General features: G+C 35.3%; 2 protein-coding genes across 5 annotated transcripts in view; one reads left to right on the top strand and one right to left on the bottom strand.

Moving 5' to 3' along the window:
* Positions 1 to 1,374: 1,374 nt before the first annotated feature.
* snrpc (small nuclear ribonucleoprotein polypeptide C) lies at positions 1,375 to 7,009 on the top strand. Its single transcript, XM_079883454.1, has 6 exons — positions 1,375 to 1,470; positions 2,033 to 2,075; positions 2,169 to 2,277; positions 2,425 to 2,514; positions 6,189 to 6,293; positions 6,394 to 7,009. The coding sequence occupies exons 1-6, from the start codon at positions 1,463 to 1,465 to the stop codon at positions 6,516 to 6,518; spliced, it is 480 nt and encodes a 159-aa protein (XP_079739580.1). The 5' UTR covers positions 1,375 to 1,462; the 3' UTR covers positions 6,519 to 7,009.
* A 2,922-nt stretch (positions 7,010 to 9,931) lies between these two features.
* anks1ab (ankyrin repeat and sterile alpha motif domain containing 1Ab) overlaps positions 9,932 to 21,821 on the bottom strand; it is a 33,422-nt gene continuing 21,532 nt past the window's right edge. For 2 of the 4 annotated variants that reach the window (XM_079883450.1, XM_079883451.1), the window contains exons 6-15: positions 21,040 to 21,186; positions 20,834 to 20,941; positions 20,550 to 20,720; positions 17,921 to 18,046; positions 16,959 to 17,030; positions 16,746 to 16,829; positions 16,332 to 16,469; positions 14,730 to 14,909; positions 11,263 to 11,360; positions 9,932 to 10,505 (exon numbers count right to left, since the gene is read on the bottom strand). In XM_079883450.1, the coding sequence (XP_079739576.1) occupies positions 10,490 to 10,505; positions 11,263 to 11,360; positions 14,730 to 14,909; positions 16,332 to 16,469; positions 16,746 to 16,829; positions 16,959 to 17,030; positions 17,921 to 18,046; positions 20,550 to 20,720; positions 20,834 to 20,941; positions 21,040 to 21,186 (1,140 nt within the window). In that variant the 3' untranslated portion in view covers positions 9,932 to 10,489. Of the gene's footprint in view, positions 10,506 to 11,120; positions 11,361 to 12,723; positions 12,823 to 14,729; positions 14,910 to 16,331; positions 16,470 to 16,745; positions 16,830 to 16,958; positions 17,031 to 17,920; positions 18,047 to 20,549; positions 20,721 to 20,833; positions 20,942 to 21,039; positions 21,187 to 21,821 lie in introns of those variants that run through there. The other 2 variants (XM_079883449.1, XM_079883452.1) reach the window with 1 other exon arrangement.

Here is a 21,821-nt window from a genome sequence, read left to right on the forward strand (position 1 = left end):
GTTGTTTTAAGATGTTAAAGTTTTTCGCAAATGTTTTGTCAGAATAAAACTATATTCTGCAGTGTCCCTGATCTGTTGATCTTGAGAGTATTGATTATAGAGCGCTTGGGTGAATCTCATGAAGCCTGGAAAGAACATGTCTGGGTGGGTCATATTTCACTCTAAAGAAATGTTTGCCTTTTAGGGCCAAAGTCATGACTATAAACAATTAATACAGTACACAAATACTACCATGATGTATTTATTTAGATTTTTTTATTTAGTTTAGTTTATTTGAGCTGTTCACAGTCATGTTTGTTACAGAAGTCATACACTTACACAGTAATGGAAGCTCAAAAGGAGTAGGCTGAAGCAAGGAAGCTTATGTGCACCTACCCCTATGTTCAATACTCTCAGTACTCATGGTTTTCACATTTGTATTCCCAATTGTAACTCAACTAATAACACTGCATTTAACAATTTATGTTACATTGATAAGGTTACCATAAAAATATAAATACAGTATAAAACGTATAAATACAGCTTTAATAATAATAAATATATATATATTAGGGCTGTCAAAAGATTAATCGCGATTAATCACATCCAAAATAAAAGTTTGTGTTCACATTCACATAATATATGTGTGTGTACTGTGTATAATTATTTTGTATATATAAATACACACAAATGCATGTATATATTTAAGAAATATTTGCATACATATACTGTATATATTTATATATAATTTATATTATATATAAATATATTTTTTATAAATATAAATGACACATTTTTCTTAAATATATACAAGCATGTGTGTGTATTTATATATACAAATTTAATTATACACAGTACACACACATGTTATTTAAACACAAACTTTTATTTTGGATGCGTTTAATCGCGATTAATCTTTTGACAGCCCTAATATATATATATATATATATATATGAAGAGTTCAGATGCAAAAGCCTCTAAGTGCCATCTGAAATTTTCTTCTAGAATTATCATTTTTATCAAGCTTGTATATTTAGGTTCAGTAATTTCACTTTCATGACAATTATTAGGTAATTTTCATTGCCATTACAGTGAAAAAACTGAACATAAACATACAAGCTTGATAAAAATGATAATTCTAGAAGAGAACTCTTCATATATATATATTTAAATATATTGCAAATGGTAATGAGAATTCAGAGCATTTTTTCTCATAGTACATGTAGTTTTTCATACTCATACTTTCATACTTTGGAGGGAAATGAGCCTAACTATCATGATAAATGTAAATCCAAACACAAATGTATTTATTTTGGGGTGAAATTGAAGCTTTTGAAATGTGGGGGGGGGGGATCCTCTCCCAAACTCGGGGTGGCGCCCGTGTGCGCGCGCACGCGTTCGCTCAAACCCAAACAAAGACGTAAAAGGATTCTCTCAGATTCTGCTTCCGGTGGTTCTCGCCCCGCGCTGCTCCGCCGTGAAAATGCCGAAGTGAGTGTGTCTTTTGTGTTTAATTTATACAAATATATGCGATATATTATAAAAACAAACAACACGTCTTAGTCGCGAAAGGTTAACCAATGTGTCTGGTGTATATTTCGGCATTTTAGAAAACTACATTACAAACACAGCTGCGCTTCTCAGACAAGAGCTAGCTCTCTAAGCTAAGTCGGCTTTTAAACGGGGTCAGAATATCTGAACTAGTGTGCTTGTTCTTATGTTTATTCACAGTTTAAATGCTTCAAATAGCGTTTTTCTGGAGGATCTAGTTTTTAACAAAAATGTGCGAAAATATAATGAACAAAATGTACCATGTAAAAACCATTCATTGCACGTGAATTTCAGTGCCATTATATTATATTATTTATATGGCGCTCCAAATTACTTTCAAGAAAACTATGGTAATAACTACGTCCAACAAAATCATGGTACTTTACTATGGTATTTATTAATGAGCTGAAATTCTCATTAGTGTCATCCCTGTACTCTAGTGCCACTACTTTGTTTTTGTGTGAGTTTGTTTTGTGACTCCAGTTTTTTCTCTCTTTTTCAGGTTTTATTGTGATTATTGTGACACATACCTGACACACGATTCGGTAAGATTAGCACTGTTAATCTGACCTGTTTAAAATGACATTCATTGTTATATATGTGCAAAAGTGAGTTGTTTGTATATTTAATCTCTGCAGCCATCCGTCAGAAAGACACACTGCAGTGGACGTAAACATAAAGAAAATGTGAAGGATTATTACCAGAAATGGATGGAGGAGCAGGCTCAGAGTCTCATCGACAAAACAAGTGAGTAAATCATATCCTTATGCATGTTTATCGAGACATTACCACTGATATTTACATATTATGCATACTTGATATAATTATATTGATTCAGTTGATTGGGAACTCATTTCTTAAGCTCCAGTGTAAAGTAATTTTTGTGTGTTACAGCGGCTGCCTTCCAGCAGGGTAAAATCCCACCCACGCCGTTCCCAGGAGCCCCTCCGCCTGGCGGATCTCTGCTTCCTCATCCAAATATTAGTAAGTTTCAGAGCTCTGAAATGGTGGCTGCCTTTCGTGGCAGTCGCACAGCTTACCAACAGCCTTGTCCGTAGTTCTCAATGCTTGTTTGTCAGACTTTACAGGCAAAACCACTGGGTCTCATTCACTAATAATTGCGTGGATTATTTCATATTTGTACCAAGCGGCAACCTCCCCGTCTCTCTCTTGAAACCAACACGGAAGTGAGTTACACTGCAATTCATTGACTGGCCGCTTGAGGCTGGCTGCAGAAGTGAGTCAAATCTGTATCTCCCCCATGTTAAAATGACCAACTTTACAGCAGAAAAAAACATGTTTACAGCTTCTCTCTGTGGCTTTGGTCTATACAGCTAATTTTGCCCTTCATAACAACTGTGAGGGGGGTGAATTTTTTTATAACTCATCCGTTTAGTTGATTAATATTTAAAGTTAACTGCATAATTAAGGGTGTGTCCACTTTTGAGTGACAGGTGGATTCCCTCTGATGTCAATGCTAGCCGTTTGTCTGCGGTTAGCTGCGTCACTTCACCTCAGCAAATGTTTTGGGATTATTTCATACAATTTAATACACCCATTACTTTGCCCATGACTTTGGAGGATTCCGTCGTTGTCGTCGAGTATCGTTCGAGAGAACAACCAGCGCTGTATTTCAGTTGTTCGAACTTGACGAGCGATGCTGCGCTGGCGGACCATAGACTATAAAAAAAGTGACTGACATGTAACTGTTATGCACATAAATCACTGTCACACACACTCTCTCAGAGTAATAGTTACTGCATAATACATTTTCAACTAGCAGAATAGTACAGAATCACGATACACAGTCTCACTTGTAGCCATGTCTTTTAATAATATTTCGAAGGGCAAAAACAGGAACTTTTAATTGGCTTTACATCATCAACTGTCACTTTAGCGCGAGGCCCTGTGCAGTCGGAGACTTGGTACTTTCCATAGGGTACTTTCAGTAGCATATAGCATTACCTCCCAAGCCTGAGTTAACTCGATCACGTCGAGCCGCGAGCGTGTTTTCAGATAGCCAGGCTCCTCCACCCACGCCCCGCCTCTTTGCCCATTTTCTGTTATCCGAGAGTGACGCAAGGTGACGTGAGGCCAAGATGGTGACGGCTGACTCCGCCCACTTTAGGCTTCAAAAATGCTCTTCAGAAACCTACGGGTGACGTCACGGACACTACGTCCATATTTTTTTACAGTCTATGATTTGTACGCACAGGAGAACTTCTCTCAAAATCTCCTAATTCACAACATGTGCATTGATTTATTCTTAACCGCATTCAAACATTAATGAATGTGGAGCACTCTAAATGAGCGGCTACGTGGGGATAGTCATTTGCATAAAACACGGCCAAACAATCTCACTTAAGGGCTTTCCGCACATTTCCTTTCATCACTCTCGTCAAACACATGTCGCTCTCACCAGATCATCAAGGCACATTCTCAAATCCAGCTCAAACACCATTTACACAGACCTCTCATTAGCCAGCTGTACACACATGCGTTATAAGGGGATTTACGGTTGAGACCCAATTGACCAGTAATGATGAATGAAGACCAGGAGTCAGAGATGCAATCCATCAAAAAATTAATTTGCAGTTTCATCAGCTGAAGTCAGCTTCAACACTCAACAAGGAGTTTGTGGGCCACACATCCAATACAGCCGTGATTATACTCTAACAGAGATCAATAATATGTCATTACTTCAAGTTTCATGATTCTGATCACACTCTTAATATGGTCATTCCATCACTCTTGGGAGTCATACAGGTGAAACTCGGAAAATTTGAATATCGTGCAAAAGTTATATTTTTGATGATTATTGCTTACAGCTTATGAAAACCTCATTCAAAATCTCAGAAAATTTGAATATTACATGAAATCAATAAAAAAAAAAAGGTTTTTAAATACAGAAATGTCAGCCCTCAGAAAAGTATAATCGTGCATATGTATAGTTATATATATATATACTAAATATATTAGTTTCACCTTTTTATTTGAATTACTGAAATACATGAACTTTTGTGTTCTGTAACAAAGACACAGAGAGACACACACACACACACAGATTCCTCTAGGTTGAAGTCTTCAGAGCTCTAGCTAGAGCAGCAAATATTTCCATAACAGTGATAAGATGTACTTTCTCACAGTCAGAGGCTTGTACAACGTTCGTTCTTTATTCTATGGTGAAGCAGATGAAAAGTAAATGCTTTAACTGTGACCTTTAATTGTAACCTTGACTGCCATAGTCAGCAGGGAGAGTTAAAAATATGAACATAAGAACATGGAGAAACAGCACTTACAAGGCAGAAGACACATGAGGCTAAAAATGACTTTAATCTCATAAACCTCAAATGTATTCAAATCAATTTAAATATTGAAGGATAGATATTGATTAATAACGTGATCAACACCGAGATGGAGCTCAGAATCCACCCCTTTAGTGTATGTCTGCGTTATTAATCAATTAAACCTCACCGCTGAAGCTATAATGCACTTTTTCTTCTTTCAGACTGTATATGATGAAATATATTTAAGATGAAATTAAATTGTATTTATTTTTATATATAAATTATATTATACAAGTTATTTAATTTAACATGAATCATGATTTGTTCGTGAAAAAGTTCGTTTCACGCATACATTTGTGCATACGCATGCGAACTTGTGAATGAGACCCATTGTTTTTTAATGCACTGGTCAATTTTGAGATTTTGGCCTATTCTGCCTCCATAACATCATCTTTCAGAATAGTGGAAAAGAAACATCCAAAATAAACATTTGAAGTGTTTATTTCATTACACTTTATCTATTTGCGTCTGTAAATTTCAGTAACAATAGAGATTTTTTTAAAGGCGTTTTCTCAAAATGATTTTTCTCTGCACTATTATCTATATTCTGATGATTTACAAAGGGGGTTGTTAATGTATATATCACTCGCCTGAAATACATTTAACATTTTATTCCTAAAAACTGATAAAGAGATCCAAAATCCCTTCTGTGACACTAATATGCCAACAAAATGAAACAAGAATTATGTACCTGGCTTAATCCATTATTTTTGGAAATGTATGCAATTTTGTGTAATTTAATTAGATAATGCCTTGTTAGCACATTTAAACATTTCAGAATGCAAAACAATTGGCAATTGTTAATTATCAATGTAAATATACCTGATTCACCTGTGGTGTCTTACCTTAACATTTAAATTCTGAACATGTTTAGTCCACACTAAATTTAATACAAGTAGAATGCTCTTTTATGAAGTTTTCACTTAAGGACTTATTTAGTAAGATTATGCCTGAAAAGGTTTTGGATTTTTTTTTTTTTATCATATGTTAATTTAAAAAAAAAAGTTATAATATGACTTGTGTTTGTTTGCTTGGTTTTATTGTATTTATATGATATTTGTATTTTTGTAATTTAGTTTTTGCCATGAAAATAGCCTTAGATGCTGACATGGCATTACATAAAACAATCTATCGATCTATCCACACTAAATTGTATTATCAAATCAGTCACCATGCTCTCTAGCTATTTTTCATATTGGTCAAACAATAAATTAAGAATTTACTTTAATGAATTAATTATATTCCCACACGTGTTTCTCCTTTTGAAGATTATGTACCAAGAATAAGATGTTTATCTGTTTTAACTTGCAGGTGGACCTCCGAGGCCTGGCATGTTACCAGCTCCACCAATGGGTGGTCCTCCTATGATGCCCATGATGGGTCCACCTCCTCATGGCATGATGCCTGGAGGACCAGGTACGATTGTTCAAATGCAGAAGTAGCTAAGTTCATGTCAAGGATGTCTCATCAACAACAATCTGAATTTAATGTGTAAATTCCTCTGGCTTTCTTTCAGGTCCAGGTATGCGTCCACCAATGGGTGGGCCTATGCAAATGATGCCCGGGCCACACATGATGCGACCTCCTGCTCGGCCAATGATGTTGTCCGTTAGACCTGGTATGGTGCGCCCTGATCGATAAAACCACGGTGCCACGATTTCCCAAGACTCGGCTAAATATCTACACTGGTTTTACAGTCGATTGAAGATTTTTATTGCTCATTTGCGTTTTATGATGACTAATGCCTGCAGTCCAGGAAACATTAGTTCGCTCGAATGACTCGGATTATGACAAATTCCTGTAAAATTTAATGAACCTTCCATTGGCTTTCATTTCATATTTATGACAGACCAGAGGGTTACAAAGTGGGTTTGTGTATGATGTGCATTTATTACGTTGATGTTTTTATTTACTTTTTTTTTTTTTTTGTAGCATTTTGTTTTTCATGTATTTTGAGAAAATAAAATGAAAAAACAACTTTTTTTTGCTTGTTTTGATTTGGTCTACTTATACAGCATTTAAACAGAAACACAGTCAAATGCATCTCGATTACTCACAATAATGTAATCAAATCAATAACAAACCAGCTGGTGTTGCAATTCATGAAATATGCTGAAATAAAAATGCAATTGAAACAAGAAAAAAACGTAGAGCAAAAAGTTTTGAATTTATTAGTTCAATGGCATTAAGATAGTATAATGATTGTTCTTTAAGTAAATGGAATGAACATACAGAATAGTATGAACATTCAAGACAAAAAGTACATTTAATCGACATCTTTTAATCGTAGTTACTTTACCTTCTACATAGGCCAACAGTGGTATTTTTTTCTTGTGTTGTCAAGTGCAAGCATTCAGCCCTGATCCTGGTATGTTTCTGACATCCTCGTACTCTTCCCAAACAGGGAAAACAGAGGACACTAATTTGTGATAAATAGTTTGTCAATATTTGCTCAAATTATGTGAAGTTCAAAAGAAATTCAAGTGAATTCAAAGAGGAAGCGAGGGAGAAGTGTTGCCTGAGGGATTTGCATTTTTTTTCCTCTTTTTTTCCTCATTTTCTGTAAATCATTCCTACTATTTCACTGCAGCACATGTGCCCACAAAACAACCTGCTAACTATAAAAAATAAAACGCTTGTAATGCTTAGACAGCTAAGATATGTGACAGATGGCCATAAAGTGACATTTAATTCAGCTCTTTGTTTTCATACGGCAAATCAATAGCCTAAATATGCTACATCTTTGCTATTTCACAGTAAGATCATTGCATCAACCATTGATTTGATATTAATTTAGCTGGATTCCTCACATACAGTTAAAAATATTTTTGCTGATTTACATTATTTCTTCTCAACTGTAACGTTTCCATCTCAGGTCTTTGTTTTAAATACCAGAAATCTTCAACAAGCAGTTCTACAATGTACACAGAGTTCAAAAAGATCAAGAAACTCATTTTTCATGTTTTTTTTTTAGGTATATGCTGCTCACGTCACTCACAAAGTCCTCCATATGAAAATAAACCACAGTTTAAGAGGAAACATTGAACACTAAAATGTCACAATGTTCACACAGTGCTCGGGAAAGAGAATTCCAGTTTTCCAGAAATTCCACAAAGTTCTGTTACTATTTGAAAATATTTGAGTGAATCTCATGGAAAAACTTGAGAAATGCCTGGATCATCCCAAAATCAAATCAAAGAAGCAAAAGAAACCTATTTTTAGGACCATCATTTTTTGACAATTTAGCAAATTCCTCCCCAACAACTTTTTACCAAATTAAGATATATTATTATTGATATTACAATATAATATTATTAAAATAGACTACATTTGTAGAGTACAAATGTAAGTATACATTTTGGTTGTATCTGTTGCATTTAATTTATGCAGACTTTAATACAAAATTTTTTGCATTACAGTCATGATGATTTGCAGTGAATAGTCCTAAAAATAGGCATAATTTGCTATGTGAAATCTCTCCTTTGATTTTGGGGTGAAATATGACATTGCTTTATGAGATTCAATCCAACTGAATATCATGCTGATTCATATTTTAATATTTGATATGTCACGTCCATTTCCACATCACCAGCAAATCAGTTTATCAGTTGAGTAATGTCCTTATTCAAGTTCATTTTTGCAGTAGGAGCAACTTTGGACAGTCCGTTTGGTACGGCAGTTAAGTGCTAATTTTGTATTTCTATTTTCTCTCTCGCATACTCACTCAATTTCTTCCTCATTTGGACTCACATAAAGTTTCACCTGATTCCCCTTCAATTCACACCTTGGTGTCCGGAAACTTGAAAGGTGGAGTAAGCTACACAAGGAAAAATATATTGGAATACAGAAATGGGAATGCTCTAAGAGCCCAGACAGGACTTGCTGATTAAACTAGAAATATTGGTAACATTTTATTTTAAGGTGACGAAGTTACACGTTACTACATGTACTTACTATAGTAATAACAGTACATTATGCATAAGTAACTAACCCGAACCGTAACACTATGTTTACTATTTAGTACATGTATAAGTACATAATTAATACTACTCAGTAGACTATTTCAGTAAGTAGCCTACAATTGAACTATGTCACCTTAAAATAAAGTGTAACCGAAAAATTACATGTGAGACAATATTTCAGAAATATGAACACAGTAACAAAAAAACACGAAGCTCACGTTACAGGATGTGATGGCATGAGTGAAATTAATCTTGAGTTATAGCCTCTTTGGCAATTATCATTTAGGAAATGGGACAAAACAATGTCAAATGATGGTTATTAGTGCGTGAGGATGACAGCGATGTCGGGATGCTGAGGATATGCAACACAGTCACAAAGAAATTACCACAACTTTAACAGATCACTCCATTAAACAGGAGATGAGAGACAAACACTGCAGTTCAAAGGTGAGTAACAGCCAGAATCAAACCGTCCTTTTCCACACATGAAGAATAAAAACAGCCACGTACACACTGCAACGATTTGAGAGTGACAACAACATTTAAATTAGAAATAAATCCGCTAAATTATCATTCTGAATGTGTATGATATAATTTACAGGAGTCACTCCGGAATGGGCAAAAGCGACCTTGCGAATCTGTCACCATAGCAACAGCGTCTAGCCGGCTATTTTTTATTTATTTATGTCCTGTATTTTTATGTTTGGTGGGAGAAACTATGGTGAAGATTAACTATTGAAATATATTAACATATCAAGACACACCTCAGTTTCTGTGGTTTTTCTGACGTGATAATGAAGTCACTACGGTAATTAGCCTGCTAGTTCGGTTCGGTCGCGTATGCTACGCATATTTAATAAAATGCGGTTGTCACTATTTAAAAGTTCCGTGAGTGAATCTGGTTTCAAAATGCAGTTGTTACTACTGTAATAAGAGAACTGGGGGGTAAAAAAATTGTATTTAGCTGCAGTGTGAACATGGCATATGAAACAAGACAGAACATAAAACTTGTGCCATTTAGCCAAAGTAAAACAGCAGATTTCTAGCATCTAATACACTGAAATAACTTTTTTTTTTTTTTTTTTTTTTTTTGCGTTAATAAACAGTGGTGGAAACTTACAGTGGTTTTCCAAACGTTCAATACATCACAATTTGCATAAGGCTGTTTGGGCCTTTTTCTCTCTCTAGCCTTAGTGCTTTTTCTTTTCTTGGCTTTCATTATCTTCTCTCTAAAGATAACTGTCACCATGGGAAATCTTTTACAATTGAAAAAAGTAACATTTACTGTTATTACGTCTACGGAAATACTTTGTCTTATCTTTCTGCAAATGACTTCTCTCTGGTAACTAAATTTACGGAACAAATCATCAATCACAAAATGAACATAGAGGTTATACACACACTTATCATGTGATGTTAACAATGTAAAGTTTCAAATATAGAACTCTACGGAATAAAATGGATTCCCTTGTGAAATAAAAGGTCATTAATCTAATTACGTCCCTAAAACAGTGAGAAAACAATGGGAATGTTGTCTTGGTTATTCCATTTTCTTGGGGCTGTATTTTACTCTTCCTAGTAAAGCTGTATTGCATTTCAAATCCCAACCTCTAAACACTCTAAACAGGCATAGTCTTTCTTCAGAGGGCCTCAGAGCTGCAGATGCCTGGTAAGAAAAAAGGAAGCACTGGATGTGAATCGAAATTACAGACCAACTCTTGTGAAAAACTGAAGAACTGCTGGGGGGGGGGGGGGGGGGAACGTGGGTCCAACTACAGGGGGAAAAAAGTGATCTAGTGCTACAGGGTTTGAGGAGCGTTGATGGGAAACGGCGTTATGTTGCATTCATGATCGTGAAAGTACGTAAACTTGAAAAACAGTACTAGTATTGCTGTTGCAGTCAGAGTTTGTTGATCTACTAATTTCTAATAAAGTTCCGCCAACGTGTCCATCCAGATGAGGAGATGTAGAAATGCTACAAGTATCCGAGTTACTCGATAGGACTCGGCGCCTACACATTGGCTCAAGTTCGGAGCTTTTGTGATAGAGAACCCTCTGGTACGAGGGCCAAACCGTAAACATTCAGCGTAATGTATAAAATATCGAAGCTTTCGAGGCGACTTCGGACCATGACGGAAGAGTTTGAGGAGGCTAGTTATACGGCATATCCAAGAATTCCAGAAAGCGCTCATTGGTCAAGACGACAAAAAAGGATGGTGGAGGTGTTCGGCTCTCCGAGAGGGCAATGCAGGCAAGGACCGGGGTCGGGATTGGCGTGGGAAGTAGTCTTGCCCTGAGGGAGGCTACAAATCACAGTGAGAAGGCACGGGGCACTCAAGTTTATGGGGCGTGGGGTTGAAATAGGGCATCAGGCGGGATTGGACAAGGGCCGTGCCCTGCTTCAAAAAATGGTGGTCTCATACTTGGTGCTACTCGAAGGTCTGGAGGAGTCCCGTGGTTCGAAGAGCCAACTGGTGCTGCCCAGGGACTGCAGGTCCGTTTCCGGCTCCAGAGGGTCGATCTGCCGGAGAAGTAGGAGCGAGGAGTGAGACTGCAGGAGAGAATGGCAGCCAACGGAAACCCACATTTCACACAAGTGAGGAAGTGGCCGTTGTGGATGAACACCATGTAGGAGAAATCACCGTAGACATAGACAACAACACTTATGCTGGTTTGAGTGTATAAACACAAATGTCTGGAAATAGTTGCTCATTTTTTTTAAAGAATTTAAGGATCCATTTACAAGAAAGTTTGAGGTAAATGTGTCCTTTCAAATTGCACACTGTCTTCGTTTTAAAAGTAGGGTCTTTAAGAAGGTCGCCTGATAATGTCATTTTGAGTTTTTTCCAAAAAAGTGACGATATTGAGTTGGATAACAAAAAGTGTAAATGTAAGATATTTGTGTCAAGTTAAGTATTCCTTAAAACGCAATACTTTGTTTTTGAAAAGACCTCTCAATGACATTGTTTGGCGACACCAACGAAAAGTTCCACTATATGAAACTCCCACTATGTGGAATATTGTTTTCTAATAATTTCAAAGACATTGCTCCAGGCTTGGCAAACCCAATTGAAGAAATGTGTATTGATTTGTCAAGTACAACTATAACAGCACAAATCTCCCGAAAACATGTCTGGGTCACATTTCACCCCAAAATCCTCATCAATTAAATTTTGCTTAAATTAAAATAAACCATTACAATTTTGCATTATGAGATTAAGACAATTATGCACAAAAGTTTCATTACCGTAATGCCAATGAACGTTTTACTTTGTACTGAATTATCTATCTATCTATCTATATATAATGTGTGTGTGTATATATATATATATATATATAGAGAGAGAGAGAGAGAGAGAGAGAGAGAGAGAGAGAGAGAGAGAGAGACTTTTTTGATGCTTAATTATCATCAAAATAATGTCAAAACCAATTTTGCAGTCATAATTTTCTTTATGCTAAATATAATATCTTCTTTTTCTTATTATTCTGGAGTGAAATATCATCTGGACATGTTCTGGACAGGTTTTGTGAGAGTCAACTAAACAAACTTTATTTATATCAAGCACATCTTCAGGCCAAAACAAGATTTTGCCAATGACACAACATATCCTCATCCTCGGATTATACATGATTGCAACCTTTATATCATCTTGAATCTAAAATATTGTCCTTATACCACATTTTAAATTTGTGACCTGTTGCTAGTGTCAACCAAAAATGTACATGGGGGAAAAAAATAGGTGGATAACAGTGACAATTGGAAAACATAACAGGAAAATTAGTAAAGTGAATAAGTGGCAGGGAAGAGAAAGCCAGAGAAGTAGCAGGAGGAAGAGTGCTGGAGAATGTGAGGAAGAGGGAGAGAGAGAGAGAGAGAGCAGAACCTGAACTCCAGGGCTGATAGAGGGCAGCGGGAGGTAGGAGGGGCGGTGGGCGGAGCACGTGTGACAGTAACAGCAGCGGTATTCAAGCACAGGTGCACCCTGGGAAGGAGGACCGGGCAGAAGCACAGAGACATAGATTACAGGCTTACGGCAGCAAAGTAAAGACATTTAAGACATGAAAAGTATACTGGGCCTGGAGGTGACTAACACAACTAAACCCGTTCCTTGAAGTGGGTCATTCCTACTATGCAGTATATATATTTTTACCACTCCATCATATATGTCTTAATATATTGGATAAACAAAGATAGAAATCATATTAGTTTTCTTTAATCACAGCATCACAATTAAGTGAACATGAAAGTGAATTTGAAATGGGTTCACTACCTTGGTTTTAGCAGTTGTTTTTAATACTGCACTTCTAACGTAAAAAACATTAAAAAATATTCAAGTTTTTTTTTTTTGTCGAAGTCAAATCTGCATTTATTCTTTCCTTTTTCTGTTTTTGGTTTGATTATATATTTTTGAGTGTCTCACACTAAAACGTTCCATAAAGTTTGATGAATCTACAGAAATTAGTATATCAACATTTCAAAATATATTTGAAACAATACCAAAATTAATTTGTAATTGGACAAAACTGGCCCGTTCCATACAGTTTGATGAATCTACAGAAATTAGTATGATATCAACATTTCAAAATATGTTTGAAACAATACCAAAATTAATTTATAATTGAACAAAATTATCTATCAAGCTAACTATCCCTTGCTGATCGATGGCTAACTTTAGCTCTTTATTTTTTACAAAATGTTTATTGTCGTGCAAATAATCTATCTGTAATTATATCTGTATATTATCAATTCTGTAATATAATGATATTTAATAAAGACCAAAACAAAACAGAAATGACCCAAGAATTCAGCTTAAGCTCTAAGTTGTGAAATAAACCAACACTATAATTCAGCAAAAAATAACAGCTATTCAAAATCTTTCCCATATTGAATTAGACATATTGAAGCATTGTGCTGTGAATGTATTGTGTTAAAACTGGCTCAAAATTATCCAAATGTAATTGAACCTTAGTTAGGGTAGATGCCATATTTAAACTGGACACAAATGCAAATTAAGCCATTAAATATGACATATATGATATATTCTGACTAAAGTCTACTGATTCTGGGATAATTAAGTCAATTTAGGTTTCAAGATTTATGGACAGCATCTGTGACAAGCTGTTGATTAACACAGACAATTATTTAGACTCCTCCACAGTTTGTATAAGCTAGCAGAAATTATGTTTACAGTAATGCACTCATAATAAAGGACAATACATTGCAATAGAATAACCTTTAAAATACAGAAAATAAACGTTTCCGAGTAAAAAGACATTAAAAGTATGCAAAAAAATAAATAAAAACACTGCAAAAAAATGATTTTCTTCCTCAGTATTTTTGTCTTGTTCTGTTTTACAAATATTAAGCAGATTTTGTTTTGCTTTTAAGCATAAACTCTCTTAATTTTGATCAATTTATTTCAGAAGACTCAATAACTTAAGTAAAATGAATTTTGCTTCTCAAGTAAATGTACCTTGATTTAAAAAAATGTTTAGATATTTGTACTGGAAAACCAGACACAAATACTGAGGAAGAAAATTATTTTTTTGCAGTGCATTCACAAAACTTCATCCATGAGTAGTCCGACCACTATATGTACGATTAAGTCAGCTTTACAGCTCAAATAAAACACATTTTGTACAGAATCAGAAGAACTGTTTTAACAAACTATATAAGCTGCATATTTCTGCTTTTAAACCCTCCTGAATGTATTGTATTGCCCTATAGTCGCCCATTGTAAGTGCAATACTGTAAATTCTACTTTTTACTAACTGAGGGAACATAATTTTCTGTGGTAATCAAAAACATGTGAACACAATACATTCATGATGCATAATTCATCCTTAATCAAACCATGAACGTATGTATGTGTGCGGAACTTATACTCACGGTGGAGCGGCGCACACTGTTGCGGGACTGAGAGGTGGGCCTGCTGGTCTTGGCTTCTATGATTTCGGAGGATGGACCAGCATATGAACTGTGACGACGGGACTTCTGTGCCTGGAGAGCCATATGATATGCTACCTCAAAAGCTTGTCCCAGCGTCAGGATGATCTCATAGGTCTGTGTCTGAACAGAAAACAGCCATTAGTTGAGTCAATAAATAATTACACAATATGAGTTTTCACTTTCAGTAAGGCTATAAAAAGCAAAAAGTGGCAGAGGAAACTATATTTGACCTGACAGCCAAACCTCAACCTGTAAGTGTTACTCATGTGAAGAGGCTAGCAGTCAGACAGATAATCAGCACGGTTTAATTATAAGGGTCAAAGAGATGGGGGGGGGGGGGGGGGTTATTATAATTATTATTATAGTTATTATAGTTTATTATTATAGTTATTATTATATAGTTATTATAATTAATTATTATAATAATTAATAATAATTATTATTATTAATTATATTATTAATAATATTAATAATATAATATTGATTATATTATTAATTAATATTAATAAATTATTAATATTAATAATTTAATATTAAATACTAAATAAAAAAATATGATCTTGTCTAGTTTCAATTCAGTGTCAGAAATGTAAATGTTAAATATTAAATTAGAAAATAAATATTTTCTTGTCTAGTTTCAATTCAGTATCAGAAATATAAAATCTAATTAAAATAAAAATAATAAAATGCATGTAAAATAATAAACACATTACATATGATAATTAATAAAAAATAAATTACAAACACCATGACACCTTAATATAATAAACTTAAAAAATAATAATTAAGTTACTGATAATAATAATCATAATAAAAATGCTGCTAAAATAAATGCTGCCTAAATGCGGGTAAATAAATGTTAAATATTAAATTAAAAAATAAATAAATATGATCTTGTCTAGTTTCAATTCAGTATCAGAAATATAAAATCTAATTAAAATAAAAATAATAAAATGCATGTAAAATAATAAATACATTCCATATGATAATTAATAAAAACTAAATTACAAACACCATGACACCTTAATATAATAAACTTAAAAAATAATAATTAAGTTACTGATAATAATAATCATAATAAAAATGCTGCTAAAATGCGGGTAAATAAATGTTAAATATTAAATTAAAAAATAAATAAATATGATCTTGTCTAGTTTCAATTCAGTATCAGAAATATAAAATCTAATTAAAATAAAAAGAATAAAATGCATGTCAAATAATAAACACATTCCATATGATAATTAATAAAAACTAAATTACAAACACCATGACACCTTAAAATAATAAACTTAAAAAATAATAATTAAGTTACAACTAATAATAATCATAATAAAAATGCTGCTAAACTGCAGAATATGGCAACTTTAAATATTCCATAAACTTTTCGTTTTGACATAAATATTGCTTTACTATTATCTATTATCAGCTCTATAGCTCACTTAGACTAAATGGGGTCCATTTTGATTTCATATTGACTTTATCAAACCTGTTTCCTAACCCTGATTGGTTCCCCAATAAAAGAGCAGATAAAACAACACCCACCACTTCTACTGTAGTGAAGACATGGCAGAAGTGAAACCCAGACTTCAGGTCTTTCGTGATGTATGCAAATGTGCAAAGGTCATCCGGATCCTGGGCCGCGCATGAGATGTTCTGGATCTCATGCTCTGCAACCAGCGCCTGCAAAAGTACAAAAATATTGAGTGAATCCCTCACAATTTTCAAACATCCACTAAAAACATGAGCACTTAATTAATTCATAACCATACAGGCCTATGTAACCATATATAACCATAATCTATCATTCATGTCCGTGCCACAAATAGTGCGGGACGGGTTACTGTAGAGCAAATCTCACTGATAGAGATGCTTGTCTAAAACACTACTAATAAAAAGAAACGTTATGGTAAACCAGTGTTAACTTGTGTTACAGTAAGTATCGGAGGTTGCTTTTACCTTGGTGGCTGCGTCGACGAACTTGACTCCTTTGTATGTGATATTCAGTATTATGACAGGACCTTTCCGGTGATCCTTTGATTTCTGGTGAAAATTAGAAGGCAGAAAAATCCAACTGTTTAACGGGTCAAATGTGTAAACACACAATGAGTTACTTAACAATTTAAGACATGGAACAAATATTGACATATTGACTAATATATGCATATATACCCTTATTCTAGCACAGGCCTCCTGTGTAGACTCAATTCCTCGTAGATCTCGGATGATCACAGACCCTAAATACTGGAAAAGGAGAAAGATTGGAGAAATATATTTTCCGAGAGTGGTATATATGGAAATTTACATTCATATGCACGTTTATTTTAGCAGCTTGCAAGTGAGAAATAGTCTATCTATCTATCTATCTATCTATCTATCTATCTATCTATCTATATATATATATGTGTATGCATATATATATAGGCCTAATTATATGAAACATTTCTGATTATCAATGTTGAAAACAGTTGTGCGGCTTCATATTTTTGTTTAAACCATGATGCATTTTTTTCAGGATTCTTTGATGAATAGAAAGTGGAAAAAGAACAGCATTTATTTGAAATAGAAATCTTTTGTAACATTATAAATGTATAAATCTATTGCTATTGTGCTAAACAGTACTTACTCAGTTTCATCTCAGGATTCACATTTTAAAAATAACTGATGGTTCAAAAGAGCACTTTAATTTTTAATGTGGTGCTCATTAATGGATCTTTTATTTATTTAAATGTAGACTCTGTTTTGATCTTGAACAATGCTTTGGACAATGCTTTTGGGGTTTGAGCCGCTCAGTCATTTCCTGATCCCATTCCCCATCATTTCCTGTTCTCTCTCTAATATCCCTTGGCAAACTTGATTTTCTGCCCAAAAAAAACTGCTTAAAGCTGTTAAAAATAAAACTTCTTGTTGTAACCCGTTGTTAAATAAGATGCATGACAACTTGTTTGATTAAAACACACAAACATGAAAATAATATTTTCCTCTGATGGCCTCATGATGTCTTTGGGTGTATAAGAGGAACAGAGGGAAGTTACTGTCATACCAACGCTTTGTTAAAAGTAACGAAGTAAACCGACCCTTTGCTATCAGTAAAAGTTGCAATAAACTGACAAATCCTCATAGAAAAGACTTACTCTGGCCTCATAAATGCAGGACTCTGTGATAAGTTTCTCAGGGTGATGATGCCAGGTGGAGACAGTGGTATATGTGGCAGAGTGGCTGGTAGGGCGAAGACGTGATTGACGATCTGCATGACGGTCCTAAAGGAAAACAAGTGAAATCTGTGTCAAGCTCACACCGACTTAAAAAAAAAAAGTGCAAATTTATATTCAAAGTCGAGTTACATTTAATGTTATTTTGCAGCATTTTCCTATTGTTTCTCCATAAATTTCAAAGCATAATGAGTTTAAATTATTAAACAAATTTGCCTTATTTAAAAACGGTGTAAATGATTAATGTTCTGTGGTGTTCAGAAGTGTTGCTGTGCCCTGTGGTAACAGACATCAAGAATGAATTCTTCTCAAAGACCTCGTAACTATTTCATCTAATTTGTTAGAGAGCATGTGGAAACATAAATAGTAAATATAACTAAATATGTTTCATTAAAAATGAATATTTAGTATTTAAAATAGCTCTACAGACACCACAAAATGTGACATTGTCAGAATATAATAATCATATTAAAGAATAAGAAAACAATACCTTGTGTTTTCAGTTATTTTAGTCCCAAAATTTTTTTTATTTAAATTAATTTGGTTAAAATGTCAGTGCACTCGAAAAGTATGACTGCAGTAATTTCAAAGAATTACAAATGCATCAATGCTTGTTACGAATTTTGTATTTTAGTTTTTTAGACTTGCCTAAAGGTGCAGTAAGTGATTTCTGAGAAACACTGTTGATATCTGAAATCAACCCAATCAAACACGCCCCTCCCTTCATTGCTCCGCCCACAACGTGCATGAACACGCAATGCAAGAGTGGATGTCTCTTTATCATAGCTGAAGCAAAGCAAAATGGCTGTGCAACGATTAATCGCAATTAATCGCATCCAAAATAAAAGTTTGTTTACATAATATATGTGTGTACTGTGTATAATTATTTTGTATATATAAATACACACATATGCATGTATATATTTAAGAAAAATGTGCATGCATTTACTGTATATACCTGTATATTTAAATAAATAAATATTTTATATATAAATAACCCATTTTTCTTAAATATATACATGCATGTGTGTGAATTTATATATACAAAATAATCAAACACAGTACACACACATATATTATGTAAACACAAACTTTTATTTTGGATGCGATTAATCGCGATTAATTGTTGCACAGCCCTAAAAATAATGTTTGCGAAAAATTAAGCAAAGATGACAAATGAACGACAAGGAAGACCAAAAAATGAACATACAGTACATAAGAGTACACCGATGAGCCAACACTTTTGAAGCATGGACTCTACGAGACCCCTGAAGGTGTCCCAAGACGTTAGCAGCAGATCCTTCATGTCCTGTAGGTTGTGAGGTGGAGCCGCCGTGGATCAAACTTGTTGGTCCGGCACATCCCATAGATGCTCAATTGCACTGAGATCTGGGGAATTTGGAGCTTTATCCTGCTGAAAGAGGCCACTTCCACCAGGGAACACCACTGAAGGGGTTTAGGTAGGTGGCACGTGTTAAATTTACGTCCACATGAATGTCCAGTCCACCGGCTCGTTGTGGTGCCATCCCTTCCCCAGTTAAACGGCACACACACGTACACGGCCGTCCATGTGATGTAAAAGAAAACAGGACTCATCGGACCAGACGACCTTCTTTCACTGCTCCGAGATCCAGTTCTGATACTCGCGTGCCCATTGTAGGCGCTTTCGACGGTGGACAGGGGTCTTCATAAGCACTCTGATTGGTCTTCGCCCCCATATGTGGTGCAGTGTGTGCTATGACACATAACTCCTATAACCATCATTAAAATTTTGTGTGACTTGACTTGTCCTGTTAGTTCAGACCAGACGGGATAGCCTTTGTTGCCCTTGTGCATTGAGGCGCCAAACACCCTGTCAGAGATACTCTGACCCAGTCGCCTTGCCATAACAATTCGGCCCTCATCAAAGTCGCTCAGATCTTTATTCCTGCCCACTTCTCCTGCATCAAACATGTTGATTACGAGAACTGATTGTTTCCTTCTCATCTAATCTACTCGGACCTTAATAATGTGGCCTTGTTAAGAGATGATCAGCGATATTCTCTTCACCTGTGACTGGTCATAACGTTTTGGCTCATAAACAAGCAAGAGTTTGTTGTTAGTCGCCAGCACACACCAGCTCCAGAGCAAATAGCAGTGTCACTCACGTACGGAGCAGACACAACACAACCTTGGTGTCTATTTTCAGGCCTTCCCGCTTAGGTCTCTCCGGCGCTGGAAAGCTTTTCTAATATTAATGCGGGTCCTAAAGCACTTGCCTGATCATAACCCTTCTTTTTCATCCAGTGATATTACTCTGAGCTTTTCTCTTTTGTCACGTCTCTCAGCCATCTCTCTTTCTTCAAATGTCCCTCTTCCTCACTCTCTCTTCTCCCCCGTGATGAGTGGACACGCCCCCTACTGCTGATTGGCTAGAAGTGTGTTATGCTTCTACTTTCAACAGTGTTTCTCAGAAATCACTTACTGAACCTAGATATGGTTTGCAACATTTGTGACTCAAATGTGATTCATGTTACTTGGAAACAGTGATCTTGGTCGCAGAGGTACTTACATGTGAGCGTGACCTTTCACCGAAGGAGCGGAGGGAGATACTGCCGTCCTGATCCAATGCTCTGCTCTTTCTGCCTGATTCTCCCAAAGGAAGCAACATGTCCATGGAGCGACTGGTGTACGGGTCCATATAACTGAGCGGTGACGTATTCTGAGACAACAGGTCCTGAATCTGTTAAGCACAAATATAATTTTTCATCAACATACTGTATAGTTATATTTGCATGTAACAATATGGATATCATGCTGTCTATTTTTTCGGAAATGCCGAATTGTGTTTATCACCTTTAGCTGGGAAAAGCGGTTGGATTTTGAAGGTGCTTCCTCATACGGTCGCTCTGATATCGAGGCTATGATCCTTTTTCTGTGACCAAGAAGGCCAATTTTTAACACCTACACAGAGAAAACATGGTCGGTGTATCAGATCACAGTGCACAAAACTCGTTCCTGCAGACGAAAGTATTTTGAACCAGCACGAAAGGCACATTTACATTGACAATTTCAAGCTCCCACAGGTTCTTCACGCAGTCCAGGGTGCGGTAGCCGCTAGACAAGAAGTTGTGCAGATATTCTCCGAGGCCCAAAGTCTCCAGCCATGAGGACAGAGAAGTGCTGCCGTCACACCCCAGAGCTTTCACCTGAAGGAGGAATAAAACGCTCTCTCAAATCGCATAGCAAAGCATATATGTAATGCACTTTGAGGAAAGCCAGGAAAGTCACACTTAAAATGTCTGAATGTGATTGCATTATAGGGTTGTAACAATATATCGTGTCACAATATATCGCAATACAAATATGTATCGTGGATGGTGACAATCTGTATTGTGTATATTTCACCCAAAATAAAAATTACTGTGTGTGAAAAATGTCAAGTTTCGAGTTTTAGTCTCAGTACTACATTAAACTACTAAATATAATGTATAATAATGCAATGGGGGAATATTTGTGGGTCCTAGTAATGCCAAATGTCTTATGTTACCAGTAAACACTACATTATTTTAAATATATCTAGTCTGTGAAAGAGTGCAAGCATATTCATCTAAAATAATTCTGTATTTTCAGCTTCAGAATCATCAATATTTTAATTCTGGTCTCACTATTGTCCTGTGCTTTGGGTTTCAGCACCAAGTTCAAGCCTATTCATTTACACTCACAATGTAATATCAAATTAAGGATTTTAATAAACAGTACATTTTTTGTTAACCTTTAATCATATGTCTTGGAGTATCGCAATAATATCGTATCGTGAGTTCAGTATCGTGATATGTATCGA

Source organism: Squalius cephalus (genome assembly GCF_949319135.1).
Source record: "Squalius cephalus genome assembly, chromosome: 10".
Taxonomy (NCBI): Eukaryota; Metazoa; Chordata; class Actinopteri; order Cypriniformes; family Leuciscidae; genus Squalius; species Squalius cephalus.